This window comes from Phocoena phocoena, chromosome 1 (assembly GCF_963924675.1).
Source record: "Phocoena phocoena chromosome 1, mPhoPho1.1, whole genome shotgun sequence".
NCBI classification, from domain to species: domain Eukaryota; kingdom Metazoa; phylum Chordata; class Mammalia; order Artiodactyla; family Phocoenidae; genus Phocoena; species Phocoena phocoena.
The window spans coordinates 75877170-75895985 of record NC_089219.1 but is presented as its reverse complement, the minus strand read 5'-3'; the positions used below and the strand labels follow the sequence as shown (position 1 = coordinate 75895985).

At 34.5% G+C, this 18816-nt stretch overlaps 1 protein-coding gene across 1 annotated transcript in view; it reads left to right on the top strand.

Annotated features, from left to right (window-relative positions):
* Positions 1 to 18816, top strand: part of COL24A1 (collagen type XXIV alpha 1 chain) — a 368100-nt gene that overhangs the window by 129450 nt on the left and 219834 nt on the right. Inside the window, exon 20 of the mRNA XM_065887776.1 lies at positions 18057 to 18110. Within this exon, the coding sequence (XP_065743848.1) occupies positions 18057 to 18110 (54 nt within the window). The remainder of the gene's footprint in view (positions 1 to 18056; positions 18111 to 18816) is intronic.

Genomic DNA, 18816 nt, shown 5'->3' with positions numbered 1-18816 from the left:
ATCAGGTGACTTAGTCAGGATTCTCACCCAGACATGATTTCAAAGTCTGAGCTCTTAACCACTTAGTTTGGGGATTAAATTGTGGGGAAGGTTTAAGACCATGTTGAAGAGTTCCTACTTCTACCATGGGCATCATGGAGTAATCAAAGATATTTATATAGTAAAGTAATCTAGGTGATTTATGTTTTAAAAAAGATACCTCTTATGTCAGCATGGAGGATGGTTTAACAAGAGAAAAAATGAAGGCAAAGAGATGAGCTAGAAAAAGCTAGAAAAGAAGTTATAAAGATCTGAAGTGAAATAGAACATTCATTCAATCAACAAATATTTACTGGCTGCCTCTTCTGTGACAGCCATTGTGCTAGACCCTAGGGCTACAAAGATGAAAAGTCTTGCTTCCTACTTTCAAGAAACTTACAATCTAGAGAAATATATGCAGGAAATCCTTTATAATAACCATGTGAATAACATATAATATGTGATACTGTGTGAGTATATGGTTAGGGGACTCGGATTACACTTTGTAGAGAAGGTAGCACTTGAGCTGACATGATGAATGAGTCAGAATTTGTAGACAGACAAGTAGATATATGGCATTCAGGAAAAGGAAACCTGTGAGAGGATGAAGGTGCAGTATTTGGAACACATTTGTACTAAAAGTTATTCATTCTTTATGTGAAATTCAAATCTAACTAGGCATCCTGTGTGTTATTTGAAAACACTACTGGCCACCTAACAACTCTCCGTGTACATATTCAGCCGTATTTCCCCCTCCCTTTCTGTCTCCACAGAAAAATTATTCCTCCCCCTCCCCAGTATTCAAATTTCACATATGTTTTGTATCAAACCCTCTCCTGACCCCTGAATGACCTCATGCCATCAATTATCACCTTTATCCTGATCTCTCCTTTGACTCAAAATTTCCTATCTTTGCCCTTGAAACCATTTTCACTGCCAATGTTTTAGTTTAGGCCCTATTTATTCTTCACCAGGATTAGTGTAATAGCCCTCTAATTGTTCTTGCCACCATTCTGGCATTTCTTCAAATCTACATCCAAACTACTGATGTAATAATGTTTGTAAAGTATAGATTTCATCATGTCATTCTTGTACTTAAATTCTTCAGTATCTCCATAGCTTCCAGGTTAAGGATTATAATTCTTTACTTTTTACACAAGGTTCTTTATGACCTACTCTCCCTCTCTAACTCTGTTGTCATCTAGTCACATCTCCCATCGCTCTTTCAAAAGCGTTACTCCAGGTAGACTATTTAGAGTACCAAACCATGCCATACTTGTTCAAATCTCACAGCTTCCTGCATGCTGTTTTTTTAATCTGGATCTGTGCCCTACTTATCTAGCTAACACCTACACATCCCATGCCACATTGTCCAGGAAGCTTTTCCTGTTCCTCTCAAATCTAATTGAGATGTCTCTTCTCTGTATTTCTAAAAAAATCTATCAAGCACTTATCTTCATATAACTGCTGATTTGCTTATCTCTCTATTAGACTATAAGCTTTTTGAGAAAGACACTAATTGGTTTTATACATATCACAATAACCATGATAATATTCATAGCACATAATAGGAACATAATAGATATTGGCTGAGTGGATGATTGATTGAATGACTATTTAAAAGCTAATTCAGAAATAGAAACAATACAACTTGGCAACTGATTAAATGAAGGTGATGGGAGAAAGAGAAGTCAAAGATAAAACCGGGACTGTGACTTGGGTTACTGATGTCATTGACTTAACTAAGGAACTCAGAAGGAGGAGCAGGTTTGGAAGATGGGGAAGACAAGAAATTTGATGCTGGGTATATTTAGCTTGCGGTATCTGGTTGATGTCGAGACAGAAATAATCAATATCTAGTAGTAAACCAAATCCCAAAGTAGAAATAGTAGCATGAATGGACATTGAGAGAGAGAGGTAGTATAGAGAACTGAGTTGAGAATTTCTCATATGTAATTTAGCCACTTACCTGCTGTATACTTAGGAACTTGAACTTGATGCATATATAAACACATTCATTTTTCCATTCATTTTTCCATTCATTCGTAATTCATTCGTTTAACATTTATTGAGTTTCTTTTATGTTTTAACCCAAGTACTAAATATGGGTTGATAAAGATTTCTGAACTATGGTCCCTCCCCTTGATGAGATTACAGTTCAGAGAGAGGTTGGAAAAAAAAATCACAAAGTATTGTAAGACGTGCTATATAAAAGAGTTGGTGAAGGGCTATGAGAGCCTAGATAATTGAGCAACAGATTCTGCCTTAGGAAATTGGGAATTACTTCAAGAGGAAGTAATAATTGAACTTAATTTTTTTTTCTTCTGTAGGGTTTCCTAACTTTAAAAAAATGTTATTGAAGTATAGCTAATATACAATATTATATAAGTTACAGGTGTACAACACAGTGATTCACAATTTTCTAAAAATTAAAAAAAATTAATTTTATATTGGAGTATAGATGATTAACAATGTTGTGTTAGTTTCAGGTGTACAGCAAAGTGATTCAGTTATGCGTATACATGTGTATATTCTTTTTCAAATTCTTTTCCCATTTAGGTTGTTACAGAATATTGATCAGCATTCCCTGTGCTATACAGTAGGTCCTTGTTGGTTATCTATTTTAAATATAGCAGTGTGTACATATCAATCCCAAACTCCCAATCTATCCTTCCCTCCCCACTTTGTCCCCCTGGTAACCATAAGTTCATTGTCTAAGTCTGTGAGTCTTTCTGTTTTGTAAATAAGTACATTTGTATCATTTTTTTAAAGATTCCACATATAAGCGATATCATTTGATAGTTTTCTTTCTCTGTCTGACTTACTTCACTTAGTATGATAATCTCCAGGTCCATCCATGTTGCTGCAAATGGTGTTATTTCATTCTTTTTTAATGGCTGAGTAATATTCCATTGTATATATGTACGACATCTTCTTTATCTATTCATCTTTTGATGGACATTTAGGATGCTTCCATGTCTTGTCTATTGTGAACAGCGCTGCAGTGAACACTGGGGTGCATGTATCCTTTCAAACCATGTTTTTCTCTGGATGTATGGCCAAGGCTGGGATTGCTGGATCATATGGCAACTCTATTTTTAAGTTCTTAAGGAACCTCCATACTGTTCTCTACAGTGGCTGTACCAATGTACATTCCCACCAGCAGTGTAGGAGGGTTCCCTTTTCTCCACACACTCTCCAGCATTTATTGTTTGTAGACTTTTTGATGATGGCCATTCTGACTGGTATGAGGTAATATCTCATTGTAGTTTTGATTTGCATTTCTCTAATAATTAGTGACGTTGAGCATCTTTTCATGCACCTCTTGGCCATCTGTATGTCTTCTTTGGAGAAATGTCGATGTAGATTTTTTGCGCATTTTTTGATTCAGTTGTTTGCTTTTTTGATATTGTGCTTCATGAGCTGTTTGTAAATTTTGGAGATTAATGTCTTGTCAGTCACATCATTTGCAAATATTTTCTCCCTTCTGTGGGTTGTCTTTGGTTTTGTTTATGGTTTCCTTTGCTATGCAAAAGCTTTTGAGTTTAATTATGTCCCATTTGTTTATTTTTGCTTTTATTTCCATTACTCTAGGATATGGATCAAAAAGATATTGCTGTGATTAATGTCAAAGAGTATTCTGCCCATGTTTTCCTCTAAGAGTTTTATAGTATCCGAACTTACATTTAGGTCTTTAATCCATTTTGAGTTTATTTTTGCGTATAGTGTTAGAGAATGTTCTAATTTCATTTTTTTTCCACGTATCTGTCCATTTTTTCCAGCACCACTTATTGAAGAGACTGTCTTTTCCCCATTGTGTAGTCTTCTTTCCTTTGTCATAGATTAATTTACCATAGGTGCATGGGTTTATTTCTGGGCTTCCTATCCTGTTCCATTGATCTATGTTTCTGTTTTTGTGCCAGTGCCACACGTTTTGGTGATTGTATCTTTTCTTTTTTTTTTCCAAAGAAGATGTTGGGGGTAGGAGTTTATTAATTTATTTATTTTTGCTGTGTTGGGTCTTCGTTTCTGTGCGAGGGCTTTCTCTAGTTGTGACAAGCGGGGGCCACTCTTCATCGCAGTTCAGGGGCCTCTCACTATTGCGGCCTCGCTTGTTGCGGAGCACAGGCTCCAGATGCACAGGCTCAGTAGTTGTGGCTCATGGACCTAGTTGCTCCGTGGCATATGGGATCCTCCCAGACCAGTGCTCGAACCTGTGTCCCCTGCATTAACAGGTGGCTTCTCAACCACTGCGCCACCAGGGAAGCCCTGGTGATTGTATCTTTGTAGAATAGTCTGAAGTCAAGGAGTGTGATTCCTCCACCTCCATTTTTCTTTCTCAAGACTGCTTTGGCTATTCAGTGTCTTTTATGTCTCCCTGTAAATTTTAAGATATTTGCTCTAGTTCTGTGAAAACTGCCATGTGTAATTTGATAGGGATTGCACTGAATCTGTATATTGCCTTGGGTAGTTTAGTCATTTTGACAATGTCGATTCTTCCAATCCAAGAACAGGGTTTATCTTTCCAAATGTTTGTGTCATCTTCGATTTCTTTCATCAGTGTCTTATAGTTTTCAGAGTACAGGTCTTTTGCCTCCTTAGGTAGGTGTATTCCTAGGTATTTTATTCTTTTTCATGCGATGGTAAATGGGATTGTTTCTTTCATTTCTCCTTCTGATGTTTCATTGTTACTATATAGAAATGCAACAGATTGCTGTGTATTAATTTTGTGTCCTGCAACTTTACCAAATTCATTGGTGAGCTCTAGTAGTTTTCTGGTAGCATCTTTAGGATTTTCTATGTGTAATATCATGTCATCTACAAACAGTGACAGTTTTACTTCTTTTCCAATTTGGATTCCCTTTATTTCTTCTTCTTCTCTGATTTCCATGGCTAGCACTTCCAAAACTATGTTGAATAAAAGTGGCAAGAGTGGATATCCTTGTCTTGTTACTGATCTTAGAGGAAATGCTTTCAGTTTTTCATCATTGAGTATGTTAGCTGTAGGTTTGTCGTATATGGCCTTTATTATGTTGTTGGTGTGTTCCCTCTATGCCCACTTTCTGGAGAGTTTTTAATCATAAATCAGTGTTGAATTTTGTCAAAAGCTTCTTCTGCATCTATTGAGATGATCATTTGGGTTTTCAATTTGTTGATGTGTTGTATCACACTGATTGATTTGCAGATATGGAAAAATCCTTGCATCCCTGGGACAAATCCCCCTTGATCATGGTGTATGATCCTTTTAATGTAGCACTTTTTTATTTTATACATAATAGTTTGTACCTCTTAATCCCTACCCCATCTTGCAGTCCACCCCCTAACTTTATGTTTTAAAGTATGCATATCATACTAGGTGAAGGACACAAGATGGCTTTGTAAATCCTCTTCAGTTTGTAAATTTTGTTTCTATTAAATTTTTGTTAAGAACAGTGTCAGAGAACTGAAGAAAGGCAGTTGACCTTTTGAATAGTATTATAATAGTGATCTTTAATACTTCTCATTACTTCCTTTTGTCTTAAAATTACAGTATAAAAGTGGGACAAAAGATCTGAAGCCCAGACATTTTAATGAATATTAATGGTTGAATTTCCAGTGGGTAGTAGTTACTTTTTAGATTGCTTTATCTAAATTTTTTCAATAAACATGAGCTTTTAGCCTCATCAGCACCAACATTATGAGACTAATTGTTTTTCTACACATGACTGAATTTTAATATAATATCATAGATGATTTAATCAAAATAACCAGAAAATTTTAAAGGAAGAGGAATATTATTTTACGTTTTATAGGTTGGGAAGGGTCTGTTTTTGTCTCTCTTCTTCATCCTTCCTATTTGCCTCAAAATTGTTTCTAGAAACAGAAGGGAAAAGTAGAGGCAAACATACTGACCCTATTTGCCTGATGTGTTTTTTTAGTTGTATACACTATGTCATGGAAGCATCTTAAAACTTCCTTTATTTTCATATATGTGTCTTCTTTAGAAAGTGGGGACAATATAAATTATTCAAGTTATGTTTCAGTTATACAAGATGGCCATCAAAAAAATCATGCACACTCTGTTTGAAATACGTGGTTACACTATTTGCAAACTTTTCCAGAGCAATTTGGCACAGCTCTAAAGAAGCCTTTTATTTTCTCCTCATTTTCTGCCAGTTGACTAAAAACCTCAAACTAACATTGGAAACTTGTGTTAACTATGGTTCTGTTGATTGTGGGACTGTGTGTGTACGTATATGTGTATATAGATACAAAGCATACTTCAACAAGCCTTCTTGAGAGCTACCCAGTTTGGCAATCTGTTTTCAAGCATCCCATAACATTAGCAAAACCACATCCCTTGCTGCTTACTGCAGAAAGTGAGTACCCGATAAATAGTCTCTGTTCTCCAGTAAACAGAGGAGTAACTTATTTGTTGCCATAATGGTTTATGTTGTTACTTTGGTTATGGAATTAAGGATGGTAAAGCAGGCTGTTCTTGTTTGTTGTATAACATCCCTGGTAAGTTTTTTGAAAAAAGCCTATTCGTGAGGTTATGTTACAGAATATATGGAAATAATTTTTACACTGAGTTATTAAAATATGTTATGTGTTTATCTATATAGCTAACAGATTAGTTATATTAGTTAAAATAGATCTGGTGAACTAACTTAATAAGAGGAAAATGCATTCCTAAATAGTTCTCTGAGATCACCTCAAGCCAGCCCTGAAGATTCACTTTCCAAAATCAAGATTCTGTTTGGAGATTTCTTATTTTAACCATTTTATATTCCAGGCAGCATTTAGTTAGCTGAGAAATATTTATTGAGTTATACAATGGGCAATAGACTTTGTTAAGCAATTACTTGGAAATAAGATTCAAACATGCTCTTCTGTCTACTAGGAACTTGTAATCCACTGGAAACATGAGATTTCCATGTGTGAAAAGTTAAAAAGTAAACTAGGCAGCACATAATAAATGGATAAGGAGCTCAGAGAAGAGAATAATTTGTGTGGCCATTTTTCTGAGAGTCTTCATAGAGAAATCGGGATTTGAGTTGGATCAGTTGGATTTGGCCAAGTAGAAGGAAGCAATGAGAGATTTTATGCAGCAGGTACAAAACCAACACAATGATGGAGGTGTGGAAATAAACCTACCTGACTTAAACAAAAAAAGTTAGTAGGTAGATTGTGACTGATCTTAAATATAAAGTTGAGGAGCTTGAATGCTAATAAGCCCATGGAAGTTTTTTTGTTTTAATTGTCGTAAAAAGCATATAACATAAAATCTACTCTCAAAAAATTTTTAAGTGTACAGTACAGTACTGTTAATATATGCATATTTTTGCACAGCGGATCTCTAGAATGTTTTTATCTTGCATGACTCAAACTCTATACCCATTTAACAGCAACTCCAATTTCTACCTCCCCCAACAACTGGCAACCATCACTCTCTTTCTGCTTCTATGAGTCTGACTACTTTAGATACCTTATATAAGTAGAATCATGCAATATTTGTCTTTCTGGGACTGGCTTATTTCACTTAGCATAAGGACTTAAGGGTTCGTCCATATTATAGCCTATGTCAAAATTTCGTTCTTTTTATTTTTAAAAACACAACATGTTTATGTTTTAATACACAACCAAAATACAAAACACTATAGTAAATTGATGGCAATAAAATATGGTATTTCATTTGCATTGCATGACATACGGTTAACATCCTTAGTCGTAAATGAGTTCTTAGAAACCAGTAACGAAGATGTCGATATACCAAGAGGAATGGGAAAAAAAAAAAGAAGAAAATGAAATAACACAAGTAACTAGGAAGGATTAAGCATATATGAAGATGACTAAGCTGAACAATAACAGAAGAAAAGCAATTGTTTTGTAATATCATATTACCAAAGATTAGAAATTTAACATTTATAGAGTTTTAGGAAACATACCCACGTAAACACAGGGGGACAAGATTGATGAGGTCCTGTCTATATAGTAAGGGAAAATCTAGTTTGGACTCAAAAGTATAAATTTAGGATATCCTTAGTCCTAACAGTTCTGATTCATTGGAATTATTTCAACAAATTAGTTGGATAAATTTAGTTTATATATAAACCATGTTTACTGCATAGAAAATTTGTAGCTAGTATTTGGACCACCCCCCAAAATGACTTGCATATTAATTTGTTTATCAATACACCCAAAAAGATGTGCACAAAATTTACACAGTGAAACAAAATAGAATTTTGTTCATTTTAAAGGCTGCATAATAATAGTCCATTATCCAATAGTCCAAAACCCCACATTTTCTTTATTCACTCATCTTTCAATGAACATTAAGGTTGTTTCCACCTATGGGCATACCTTGGAGATTCTGCAGTTTCAGTTCCAGACCACTGCAACAAAGCAAATATCACAACAAATCCAGTCACACAAATTTTTTGGTTTCCCATGCATACAGAAGTTATGTTTATACTATACTGTCGTCTATTAAGTATGCAATAGCATTATGTCTAAAAAATGTACATACCTCAATTAAAAAATACTTTATTAGTAAAAAATGCTAACCATCATCTGACAATGCAGGGTTGCCAAAAAGTTTCAATTTGTAAAAAATGCAGTATCTGTGAAGTGCAATAAGGTGAAGCTTAATAAAATAAGGAATGCCTGTGTAAACATGGTAGTGCAGATATCTCTTGAAATCCTGTTTTTTATTCTTCTGTATAATATCCAAAAGTGGGATGGCTGGATCATATGGTAGTTCTATTTTAATTTTTGGAGGAACTGTTTTCACAGTGGTTGTACCATTTTACATTCTCATCAACAGTACACAAGGTTTCAAATTTCTCTACATCTTTGCCAATACTTGTTATTTTCTGTTTGTTCATTTTATAATGGCCATCCTAACAGGTGTGAGGTGGTCTCTCATTATGGCTTTGATTTTCATTTCCCTGATGATTAGTGATGTTGAACAATTTTTCATGTGCCTCTTGGCCATTTGTACATCTTATTTCCAGAAATATGTGTTCAAGTCCTTTGCCCATTAGTTTAATTGTGTTATTTGATTTTTGCTATTGGGTAGTGGGAGTTCCTTATATATTTCAGATATTAAACCCTGTCAGGTATTTGGTTTGCATACATTTTCTCCCATTCTTTAGGTTGTCTTTTCACTTGGTTGATTGTTTTCTCTACTGTGCAGAAGTATTTAGTTTGATGTAGTCCCAGTAGTCTCTTTTTGCTTTTGTTGCCTTTGCATTTGGTGCCAAATCCAAAAATCATCACCAAGACTGATGTCAAGGAGATTTCTGCCTATATTTTCTTCTAGGAGTTTTATGGTTCAGGGATTACTAGTCTTTAATCCATTTGCTCATTGATGTAAGTGTATTTTAAGTTGGTTTATGTGTATCGTGTAAGATGAGGTTCAGTTTCATTCTTCTGCATGTGGATATCCAGTTTTCCTAACACCATTTGTAGAAGAAACTACCTTTTCTCCATTGTTTAGTCTTGGCACCCTGATCAAAGACCATTTGATGGTATAAGCATCAGTTTATTTCTGGGCTTTCTATTGTGTTCCATTGGTCTATATCTCTGTCTTTTTGCTGGTACAAAACTTTTGATGATTGTAGCTTTGTAATATGTTTTGAAGTCAAGAAGTGTTATTCTTTCTCAGAGTTGTTTTGGTCAGGGTCCTTTTTGGTTCCATATGAATTATAGAATTCTTTTTTTATCTCTATCTGCAAAAAATTCCATTGGAATCTTGCTAAGGATTGCATTGAATCTGTAGATTGCTTTGGGCAGTATGGACATTTTAAGAATATTAAGTCTTCCAGTTCATGAATATGGGATGTCTTTCCATTGTTTGTGTCTTCTTTAATTTCTGTCAGTAATGTTTTATAGTGTAGGGGTCCCCAACCCCCAGGCCATGGACGGGTACCCTGTGGGGCCTGTTAGGAACTGGGCCCCACAGCAGGAGGTGAGGGGTGGGCCAGGGGCGGGCAAGCGAGCAAAGTTTCATCTGCTGCTCCCATCACTCCACATCGCTTGCATTACGGCCTGAACCATACCCCGCCCCCACTATCCACGGAAAAATTATCTTCCACGAAACTGGTCCCTGGTGCCAAAAAGGTTGGGGACCACTGTTGTAGTGGACTATCTTTCCATTTATTTGTGCATTTTTTCATTTCTTGCATCAATGTCTCATAGTTTTCAGTGTACAGGTCTTTCACCTCCTTGGTTACATTTACTCCCATGTGCTTTATTCTTTTGGGTGCAATTGTAAATGGGATTGTTTTCTTAATTTCATTTTTTGATGGTTATGAGTGTATAGAAATGCAGCAGTGTATTGATTTTGTATCCTGCAACTCTACTCAATCCATCTATTACTTCTAACAGTTTTTTGGTGGACTCTTTATGGTTTTATATATATGGTGTCGTGTCATCTGCAAATAGTGACCGTTTTACTTCTTTCTAATTTGAATGCCCTTCCTTCCTTCCTTCCTTCCTTCCTTCCTTCCTTCCTTCCTTCCTTCCTTCCTTCCCTCCCTCACTCCCTCCCTCCCTCCCTCCCTCCTTCCCTCCTTCCTTCCTTCCTTCCTTCCTTCCTTCCCCTAATTGCTGTGGCTCATACTTTCAATTCTATGTTGATTAAAAGTTGGCAAAGTGGGCATCTTTTTATTGTTTCTGATCTTTGAAAAAAAAGCTTTCAACTTTTCATTGTTGAATATGATATACGCTGTGGATTTGTCATATATAGACTTTATTATGTGGAGGTACATTCCCTCTATACCCACTTTGTTGAGGGGTTCTTTTTAATCATAACTAGATGTTTAATTTTGTCAGATGCTTTTTTTTACATCTACTGAGATGGTCATATAATTTTTATTTTTTATTTTGTTAGTGTGTTGTATCACCTTGATTTGATGCAGAGATTTTGAATTATCCTTGCATCCCTGGGATAAATCCCACTTGATTTTGGTGTATGATACTTTTAATGTACTCTTTTTTTATTGAAGTATAGTTGACTTACAATACTGTGCTTTAGGGAGGCTGTGTCTCTGTGCACCCACTTGTGCTAGCAAGGTATAGGGAGAGTGCAAAAGTGGTGTTCACCAGAACCTCCATCTGCAAAGTCCCAACTCATACCTGCCCCTCCAGAAGTCACTTTAAGATTAATAAATTAATCTCCTTCACATATAGTCCAGGCACTTCTCTAACTACTGCCTTTACACTGAGTCTCAGGAAGTCTGAGACCATGCGTGAGTCACTCAAAAGGAGTATCTCAGATTTCACAGCCCCCCAGTTCCTCTGGATTGAGTCCCATTGGGTTTCCAAAGCCAGATGTTTTGGGGGCCTCATTTTTTCAGTGCCAGTATCAAGGTTTGACACAAGTCCCTTGTATCTCAGGAAGTAGCTCCAGACCCATGAGAGCCCTCCCTATTGTGGGTTGCTTAATGGAGGTGGGTTTTTTGGTGAAACTACATGTCTACCTCTCCTACCTATTTAAATGTGCCTCTTTTATCCTTTGTCTTGGAGGAGCTATTTAGCTAGTTCTTTTTCAGTGGTAATTGTTTTGTATGTAGCAGTAGATTTGGTGTGTCCATGGGAGGAGATGCCATCTTGGACTGCCCCCCAATTGCTAGTTTTTCCAAGGACTTTTGCGTATGTATTCATCAGAGATATTGGCCAGTGATTTTATTTTCTTGTAGTGTCTTTATTTGGCTTTGGTATCAGGGTAGTGCTGGCCTCATAAAATGAGTTTGGAAGTATTCCCTTCTCTTCTGTTTTTTGGAAGAGTTTCAGAAGGATATACATTAATTCTTTTCATAATGTTTGGTAGACTTATCCAGTGAAGTCATCTGGTCCTAGACTTTTATTTACTAGGAGTTTTTTGATTACTGATTTAATCTCCTTATTAGTTATAGATCTGTTCAGATTTTCTATTCATGATTCAGTTTTGGTAGGTTGTATGTTTCTAGGAATTTTATCTATTTCTTCTAGGTTATCCAGTTTGTTGCTGATATTAGTCTCTTGTGATCATTTTTATTTCTGTGGCATTAGTTCTAATTTGCCTTGTTTCATTCTGATTTTATTTGAACCTTATCTTATTTTTCCTTAGTCTAGCTAAAGACATCAATTTTATTGATCTTTTCAAAGAATCAACTTATAGTTTTGTTGATTTTTTTTCTATTGTTTTTCTACTCTTAATTCACTTATTTCTGTTCTAATCTTCATTATTTTATTTCTTATGTTAACTTCGGACTTAATTTGTTCTCCTTTCTCTAGTTCCTTGAGGTGTAAGGTTAGGTAATTTATTTGAGATCTTTCTCCTTTTACAATGTAGACGTTTACCACCATAAAATTCCCTGTTAGTATTGCTTTTGCTGCATCCCATAAATTTTGGTATGTTGTGTTTTCATTTTTACTTGTCTCAAGGTATTTTCTAATTTCCATTTTGATTTTGTCTTTGGTTCTTCAGAAGTGTGTTGTTTAATTTTCACCTAGTTGTGAATTTTTCACTTTTCCTTCTACCATTGATTTCTAGTTTGATTCCATTGTGGTTAGAAAAGATAGTTGGTATGATTTCAATCTTATATTTGTTAAAAACTCGCTTTGTGACCTAATATGTGAGCTATGCTGGAGAATGTTTGGTGTGCGCTTGAAAAGAATGTGTATTCTGCTACTTTGTTCTGTATATGTCTGTTAGGTCAGTTTGGTCAATGCCATTGTTCAGATCCTCTGTTCCCTTATTGATCTTCTATCTGGTTGTTGTATCAATGATTGAAAGTAGGGTATTGAAATCTCTTGCATTTATTGTGTTGCTCTCTCTTTGTTCTATTCTGTCAGTTTTTGTTTAACGTATTTGGGTACTCTGATATTGTGTGCATATTTATGAATAATAGTTATATTTTCTGGCAAATTAATGAAGAAAGTTATCATTGTTCAATGTCCTTATTTGTTTCTTAAGATAGTTTTGACTTAGTCTGTTTTATCTGATGTAAGTATGACACCCCTGCTCTCTTTTGGTTATCATTTGCATGGAGTATCTTTTCCATCCTTTCACTTTCATCCTATGTATGTCCTTAAATCTAAATTTAGTCTCTCATAGATACAACTATGGATTTTTTTTTTATTCAGCCACTTTAAATCTTGATTGCAGACTTTAATCCATTTACATTTAAAGTAATTACTGATCAGGAAGGACTTACTATAGTCATTTTGTTAATTGTTATTGCTTTCTGTCTTGTAACTTCTTTGTCCCTCTTACATTTCTTGCTATTTTCCTTTATGTTTCATTGATTTTTTTTTGTAGTGACATGCTTTGATTCCTTCCTGATTTCCTTTTGTGTATCTTTTATAAGTATTTTCTTTGTGATTACCATGGAGCTTACATAAAACATCCTATGGTTACAATGCTCTATTTTAAGCTGATAACAACTTAACTTCAATTGCATACAAGAGCTCTACTCTTTTTCTCTGTGAAAGATATTGAGAGGAGTGAGATGATGAAAGAGATGTTTTAGGAAGAATAATAATAGTAAATTACTGTTATGAATTTGGGGAACACATAGGGAAGAAAAGCAAAATACCAGTTCAGAAACTGTTGCAAACACTAATCAATGTGCAGTGAATAAGAAGGAAATAATATTTATTGAGTCTCTGTTATATTCCAGGTACCATTTTATTTGTTGTAACAAATAAAATTTATTACCTTATAATGCTTATGATAACATGATTCTACAGATAAGGATACTAAGGTCATGCCCCTAGTAAGCTTCAGAGCTGGAATTCAAACTCAATTTCAGATTTTATACATTTTACATTAAAAATTTTTATGTGTTTCCATTGTATATATTATACAGGGTGAAGTAAGTCAGAAAGAGAAAAACAAATATCATATATTAACGCATATATGTGGAATCTAGAAATATGGTAGAGATGAACCTGTTTGCAAGGCAGAAATAAAGACACAGATATAGAGAACAAACATACGGACATCAAGCGGGGAAAGAAGGGGTGGGATGAATTGGGAGTTTGGGATTGATATATCCACACTAATACATATAAAATAGATAACTATTGAGAACCTGCTGTATAGCACAGGGAACTTAATGTTCTGTGGTGACCTAAATGGGAAGGAAATCCAAAAACAAAGGGATATATGTATACATATAGCTGATTCATTTCGCTGTACAGCAGAAACTAACACAACATTGTAAAGCAACTATACCCCAATAAAAAAAAATGAAAACATTTAAAAACTCAAAAAAAATTTTTTGTGTTTAACATGATAAATATGAAACATGTACACAGTTTTAAAAATAATAATGAAACAAATCCTATTATTGGTAAGAAATAGATCATTGGAATCCCCTTGTGCATCCCTCACTAATCATATCTGTCTCTTCCCTTCTGGCATTAACAGTTAACCATTCTCTTGTTTTCGTCATACTTTTACCATGTATATACTGATAATATTTGTTATTTTGCTTGTTTTTGAAATTCATATAAATAAAATCATACTACAGTAAGTCCCCTACATATGAACCTTCAAGTTGAAAACTTTCAAAGATGAGAAATGTGCATTTGCATGTCCAATCACGTAAGTTAGTTCATGTGTCTGGTGTACATTGTCACGTGCGTGTGTCCTCTACAAGTGGTTGTGCTTTTGTATACTGTACAGTACTGTACAGAGTAAAGTAGTCCAGTATCTTTATTTCAAGCCCAGGATGTCTGGAAGCAAGCATAAAAGCAGCAGTGATATATATAGCCGATTATATTAGCTGGGTATCTAGGCTAACTTCGTTGGACTTAGGAATAAATTGGACTCACGAACGTGTGCTCGGAACAGAACTCATTCGTATATAGGGGACTTACTGTATATACATTCTTCAGTTACTTCCTTCTTTCACTCAATCTTATCTTTTCATCTCATTCTAGGTTGATCCATATTATTACAGCATGTTCATTTTCACTATATAGTAACACACTGTATAGATATACTACACTTTTTTAATGGATAGAACTGTTGATAGATATCCTTTCTTGTGGATATCTTTTAGTTTTCATAAATCTTTCATGTATGCTTGTAATGACTGTGTAAACTCCAATTTGGGGATTCAGTTTTCTATATATGGCCATTAGATCAAGTTTATTAATTTTGCTATTTAAGTTTTTTCTGTTCCTACTGATTTTTATCTGCTTGACCTACTAATTTCTGGCAGAGATGTGTTAAAATTTCCTCTCTAATAGTGGATTTATCAATTTATCCTTATCAGTTTTTAATGTATATATTTAGAAGTTGTGTTACTAAATGCATAAAAATTGTCTTTTCTCTTCCTAGTGAACAGAGCCTTTTATCATTACTGAGTGACCCTCTTAATGCTAATAATCTGTTTTACCTTAAAACCTATTAGATCTAATGTTAATATAATTACTCCAGCTATTTTGGGGCTGGTAAATCACTTGCATATCTCTTCCCATTCTTTGAAATTTAATTTTCCTCATTTTTATGTTTTGGATGCGTTTCCTGTAAACAGCATATAACTAGTTTTTTTCTCCCTTAATACAGCTTTTATTCTTTTAAGATTATAAGGTAGTCTTGGAAGAGAAAGGAAAAAGGAACCTGGGCTTATTTGCCTCCCTGAAAGGGTTATTTTCGGTTTTTAGTCAGGGTGCCACTTCCTTAGGGTAAATAGCTGCAGTGAGGGAATAGCACAATCTAGTTCTCTTAGATAACTCACCCCTCTTCTGGTTACACCCTAGGTATGGAGCTAAGCCAGTTTCTTAAACATATGCTCCAATCTAAAACTGTACCTTTATCAATGCCTTTTGAGACCTTGCAATTGTTGATAAGTTTTTGGTGTGTTCTTATTTTTAACTACATGTTTTATTAACCTATCATAATTCAATACAAAATTATTTTCACATGTTACAAAATTTCTGATCCTCCCAGAAAAGATTTTGCTTCTTCATCTAAGTCCCCCTTTTCACTTTGCTTATACTTCTATTTCTGTTACAACTCGTATTCTGATTTTTATTTTAAATTGCCTTCTCCCATAATAAATTATGAATTCATTGAGAACAGGGACTGTGCCTTATTTATATTTGTATACTCCAGGCCTCATGTTGTACTTTTTACTGGACCTTACACATAGTAGAAAATTAATAAAATGTCAGACGAAATAAATGAATGAACACATGAATTAAATAACTAAACATTAGCTATCCTGTGGTGGAATTTAAATATCACAGCATTCTGATTCTGACCTTCAGTCTAAACATTTAAAAACCTATTACTTAGAGTTCTACAAGAGCATTTTGGATATTAAGATTTAGAAGTCATTGTATCCGTTAGGATTCTTTCAGTTGTAAGTAATGGAAACTCAACTAAAATATGATTGTATAAATATGTGAGAAGTTTAGGAATTCAAACATAACACCCCCCAAAATATCGTAAGAACCCAATCACTCCATTTGTTAATTCATTGATTTCATTCTCAGGTTCTCTCCCCTTCATAGTTCCCTTCTGTTTAGGTTTACATCATCCTTAATGCTATTCTGTCTTCCCAGTTGTTCCACTGTAGTCCAAAATTTTCTTTAGTTGGACTAACTTGGGTTTCTGGCTCATTACTGAACCAACCACTGTTTCTAGGGATGTAGAATATGCTGACTTAGGTCCCTGTCACATGTCCATCCTTAAATTTAGTCAGGGGTAGAGTCACCTACCCTCAAACCACATGGGGAAAGACTGTTTCCTTAAGGAAAACTAGGATGCTTTTGCCTGAAAAAAGATGAATATATGTTGGACTTGCATAGAACAGTATACGCTCATTTCAATAATCCATCTCTTCCTATTAAAAGTAAGAAAGCTGTGCAAAACTTCTAGGTTATTGCCTAAACTGATGCAGTTTCTTGAATGGTGCTTATGTACAGAATAAACCTGTGATAATATATTACAGACTTTTAAACCGATGAAGTTTTTCATTTTTGATTGTTAGAACACAGCAATGATAGACCAAGATATATCATGAAGGAAAGATTCTCATGCAGTTTTGTCACTCTGCTCCATTCCAAACTAAAGATCAGTCACCTGGGTAGAACTGCTACTTGGCATAGTTATTTGTTACAGTTAAAAATGAGATAAAACCATTTAATGGTTATAGACTTACTAAAAGCAATAATGCAAAGGTAGTTTTTAAAAGAGATTTACTTAAAACTTTGACACATTGCATAGTTAGGGGAACAGAACAAAATGAAAAATGTTGCCATGTTGAAGAGATGATATACAGTGTTTTCTGAAATAGGAAGATTTTTGTTTTAGTTACTTGGATGAATTGTTATTCAAAGAGCATTTTAGGACTTCCCTGGCGGTCTAGTGGTTAGGACACTGCACTTCCACTGTAGGGGGTGCAGGTTCGATCCCTAGTCAGGGAACTAAGGTCCCACATGCTGCGTGGCACAGCCAAAAAAAAGTAAATTAAAAAAAAACGAGTATTTGATTTTTAACAACATGCATTTAGATTAACAAAAGTTTTCTTTTAATCTTGAAATTCCTAATCATGTTCAGATTGTTACTTTCTTCTGCAAATTTTCCTCTCTTTTCACTAGCCTGCATCAAGAAAGGAAGTAAGTTGAACATTTCATATGAATAATGTGTTCCAGACTTTGCTAGTCTCTTAACAGATATTAAAACACTATATATCTTCTCCATCTGTTTTCAGACTTTGTGGACACTCTATTATCTTTTTATTGTACTAGTATCAGATTAACAATTGGGCCTATTGCTTTAAATTTAGGAGTACTTTTTATGAAAAGGTGTCTCCATACGGAGCAGATTATGTGAACATTAACATATTGTTTAAAAGTAAGTTTATCATATATTTTCCACCTTTTTGGATGGCAGGCAGTTTTCTGCTTATCTATCCTCCCATCCCATTTTGATAACTTCCTAATGGGAAATGAGTGGTACCAAATAGTATTGCACATCTGAGATTAATGCCTATTGAAAATGTATTAATTGAGCTAAAAATTTTATTGTGTGTCCTTATATTGCTTTACAGGGGCTCATTGGAAATAGAGGGCCTCCTGGACCTCCTGGTCTCAAAGGAACTCAGGTATGAAGTTCCTTTAAGCAATTTTTTAATTCAGATTTTCCTTTTTTATTTTTTGTGGGACTTTAGTTTTTGCTCAAAGAAAACTTTGCATTAGTATGGACAATTTTTGCCATCGAGGATTTCAAGTTACCATTTTATATTCACAGTTATGGAATGGAATTTGGAATCATTTTAATGTTCTGAATTCATTAAGTGATTTATGTAGTGGTGTCCATGGAATGTCCGAAGAATCTGAGCCTAGAATCTCACTTATATGTACCAGTATATTTAACATTTGTGTCTATTTTATATTTCTAACCCATATATTATATTTTAATTGAATTATGGACTGAGCAAAATGTTTTAAAATAAATAAAATAGAATATATGATTTCTAAAGAGGTCTGTAAATGTTCAGATGTGGTAAATATGAACTATTTATTTAAAGGTAAAAAATCAGTATGTTTAGAAAATATGTCAATAAATAGAATAAACACATTTATTACTTTTTAATTCTCTTAGAGAAAAAGTATAAAAATTATTTGTTTTTCTATTCTCTATCCACCCATACAGCGTTTAATCCTTAGAAGAATGCACAAAATTTTATATTTTATGACATTATAACTGATTTGATCCCGAAAATATTGGATCTGTAAATTAGACAAAAAGAAACTCTAAAAAAAAAAAAAAAAGAAGAAAAAAAAAAGAAACTCTAGACATTAAGCTCC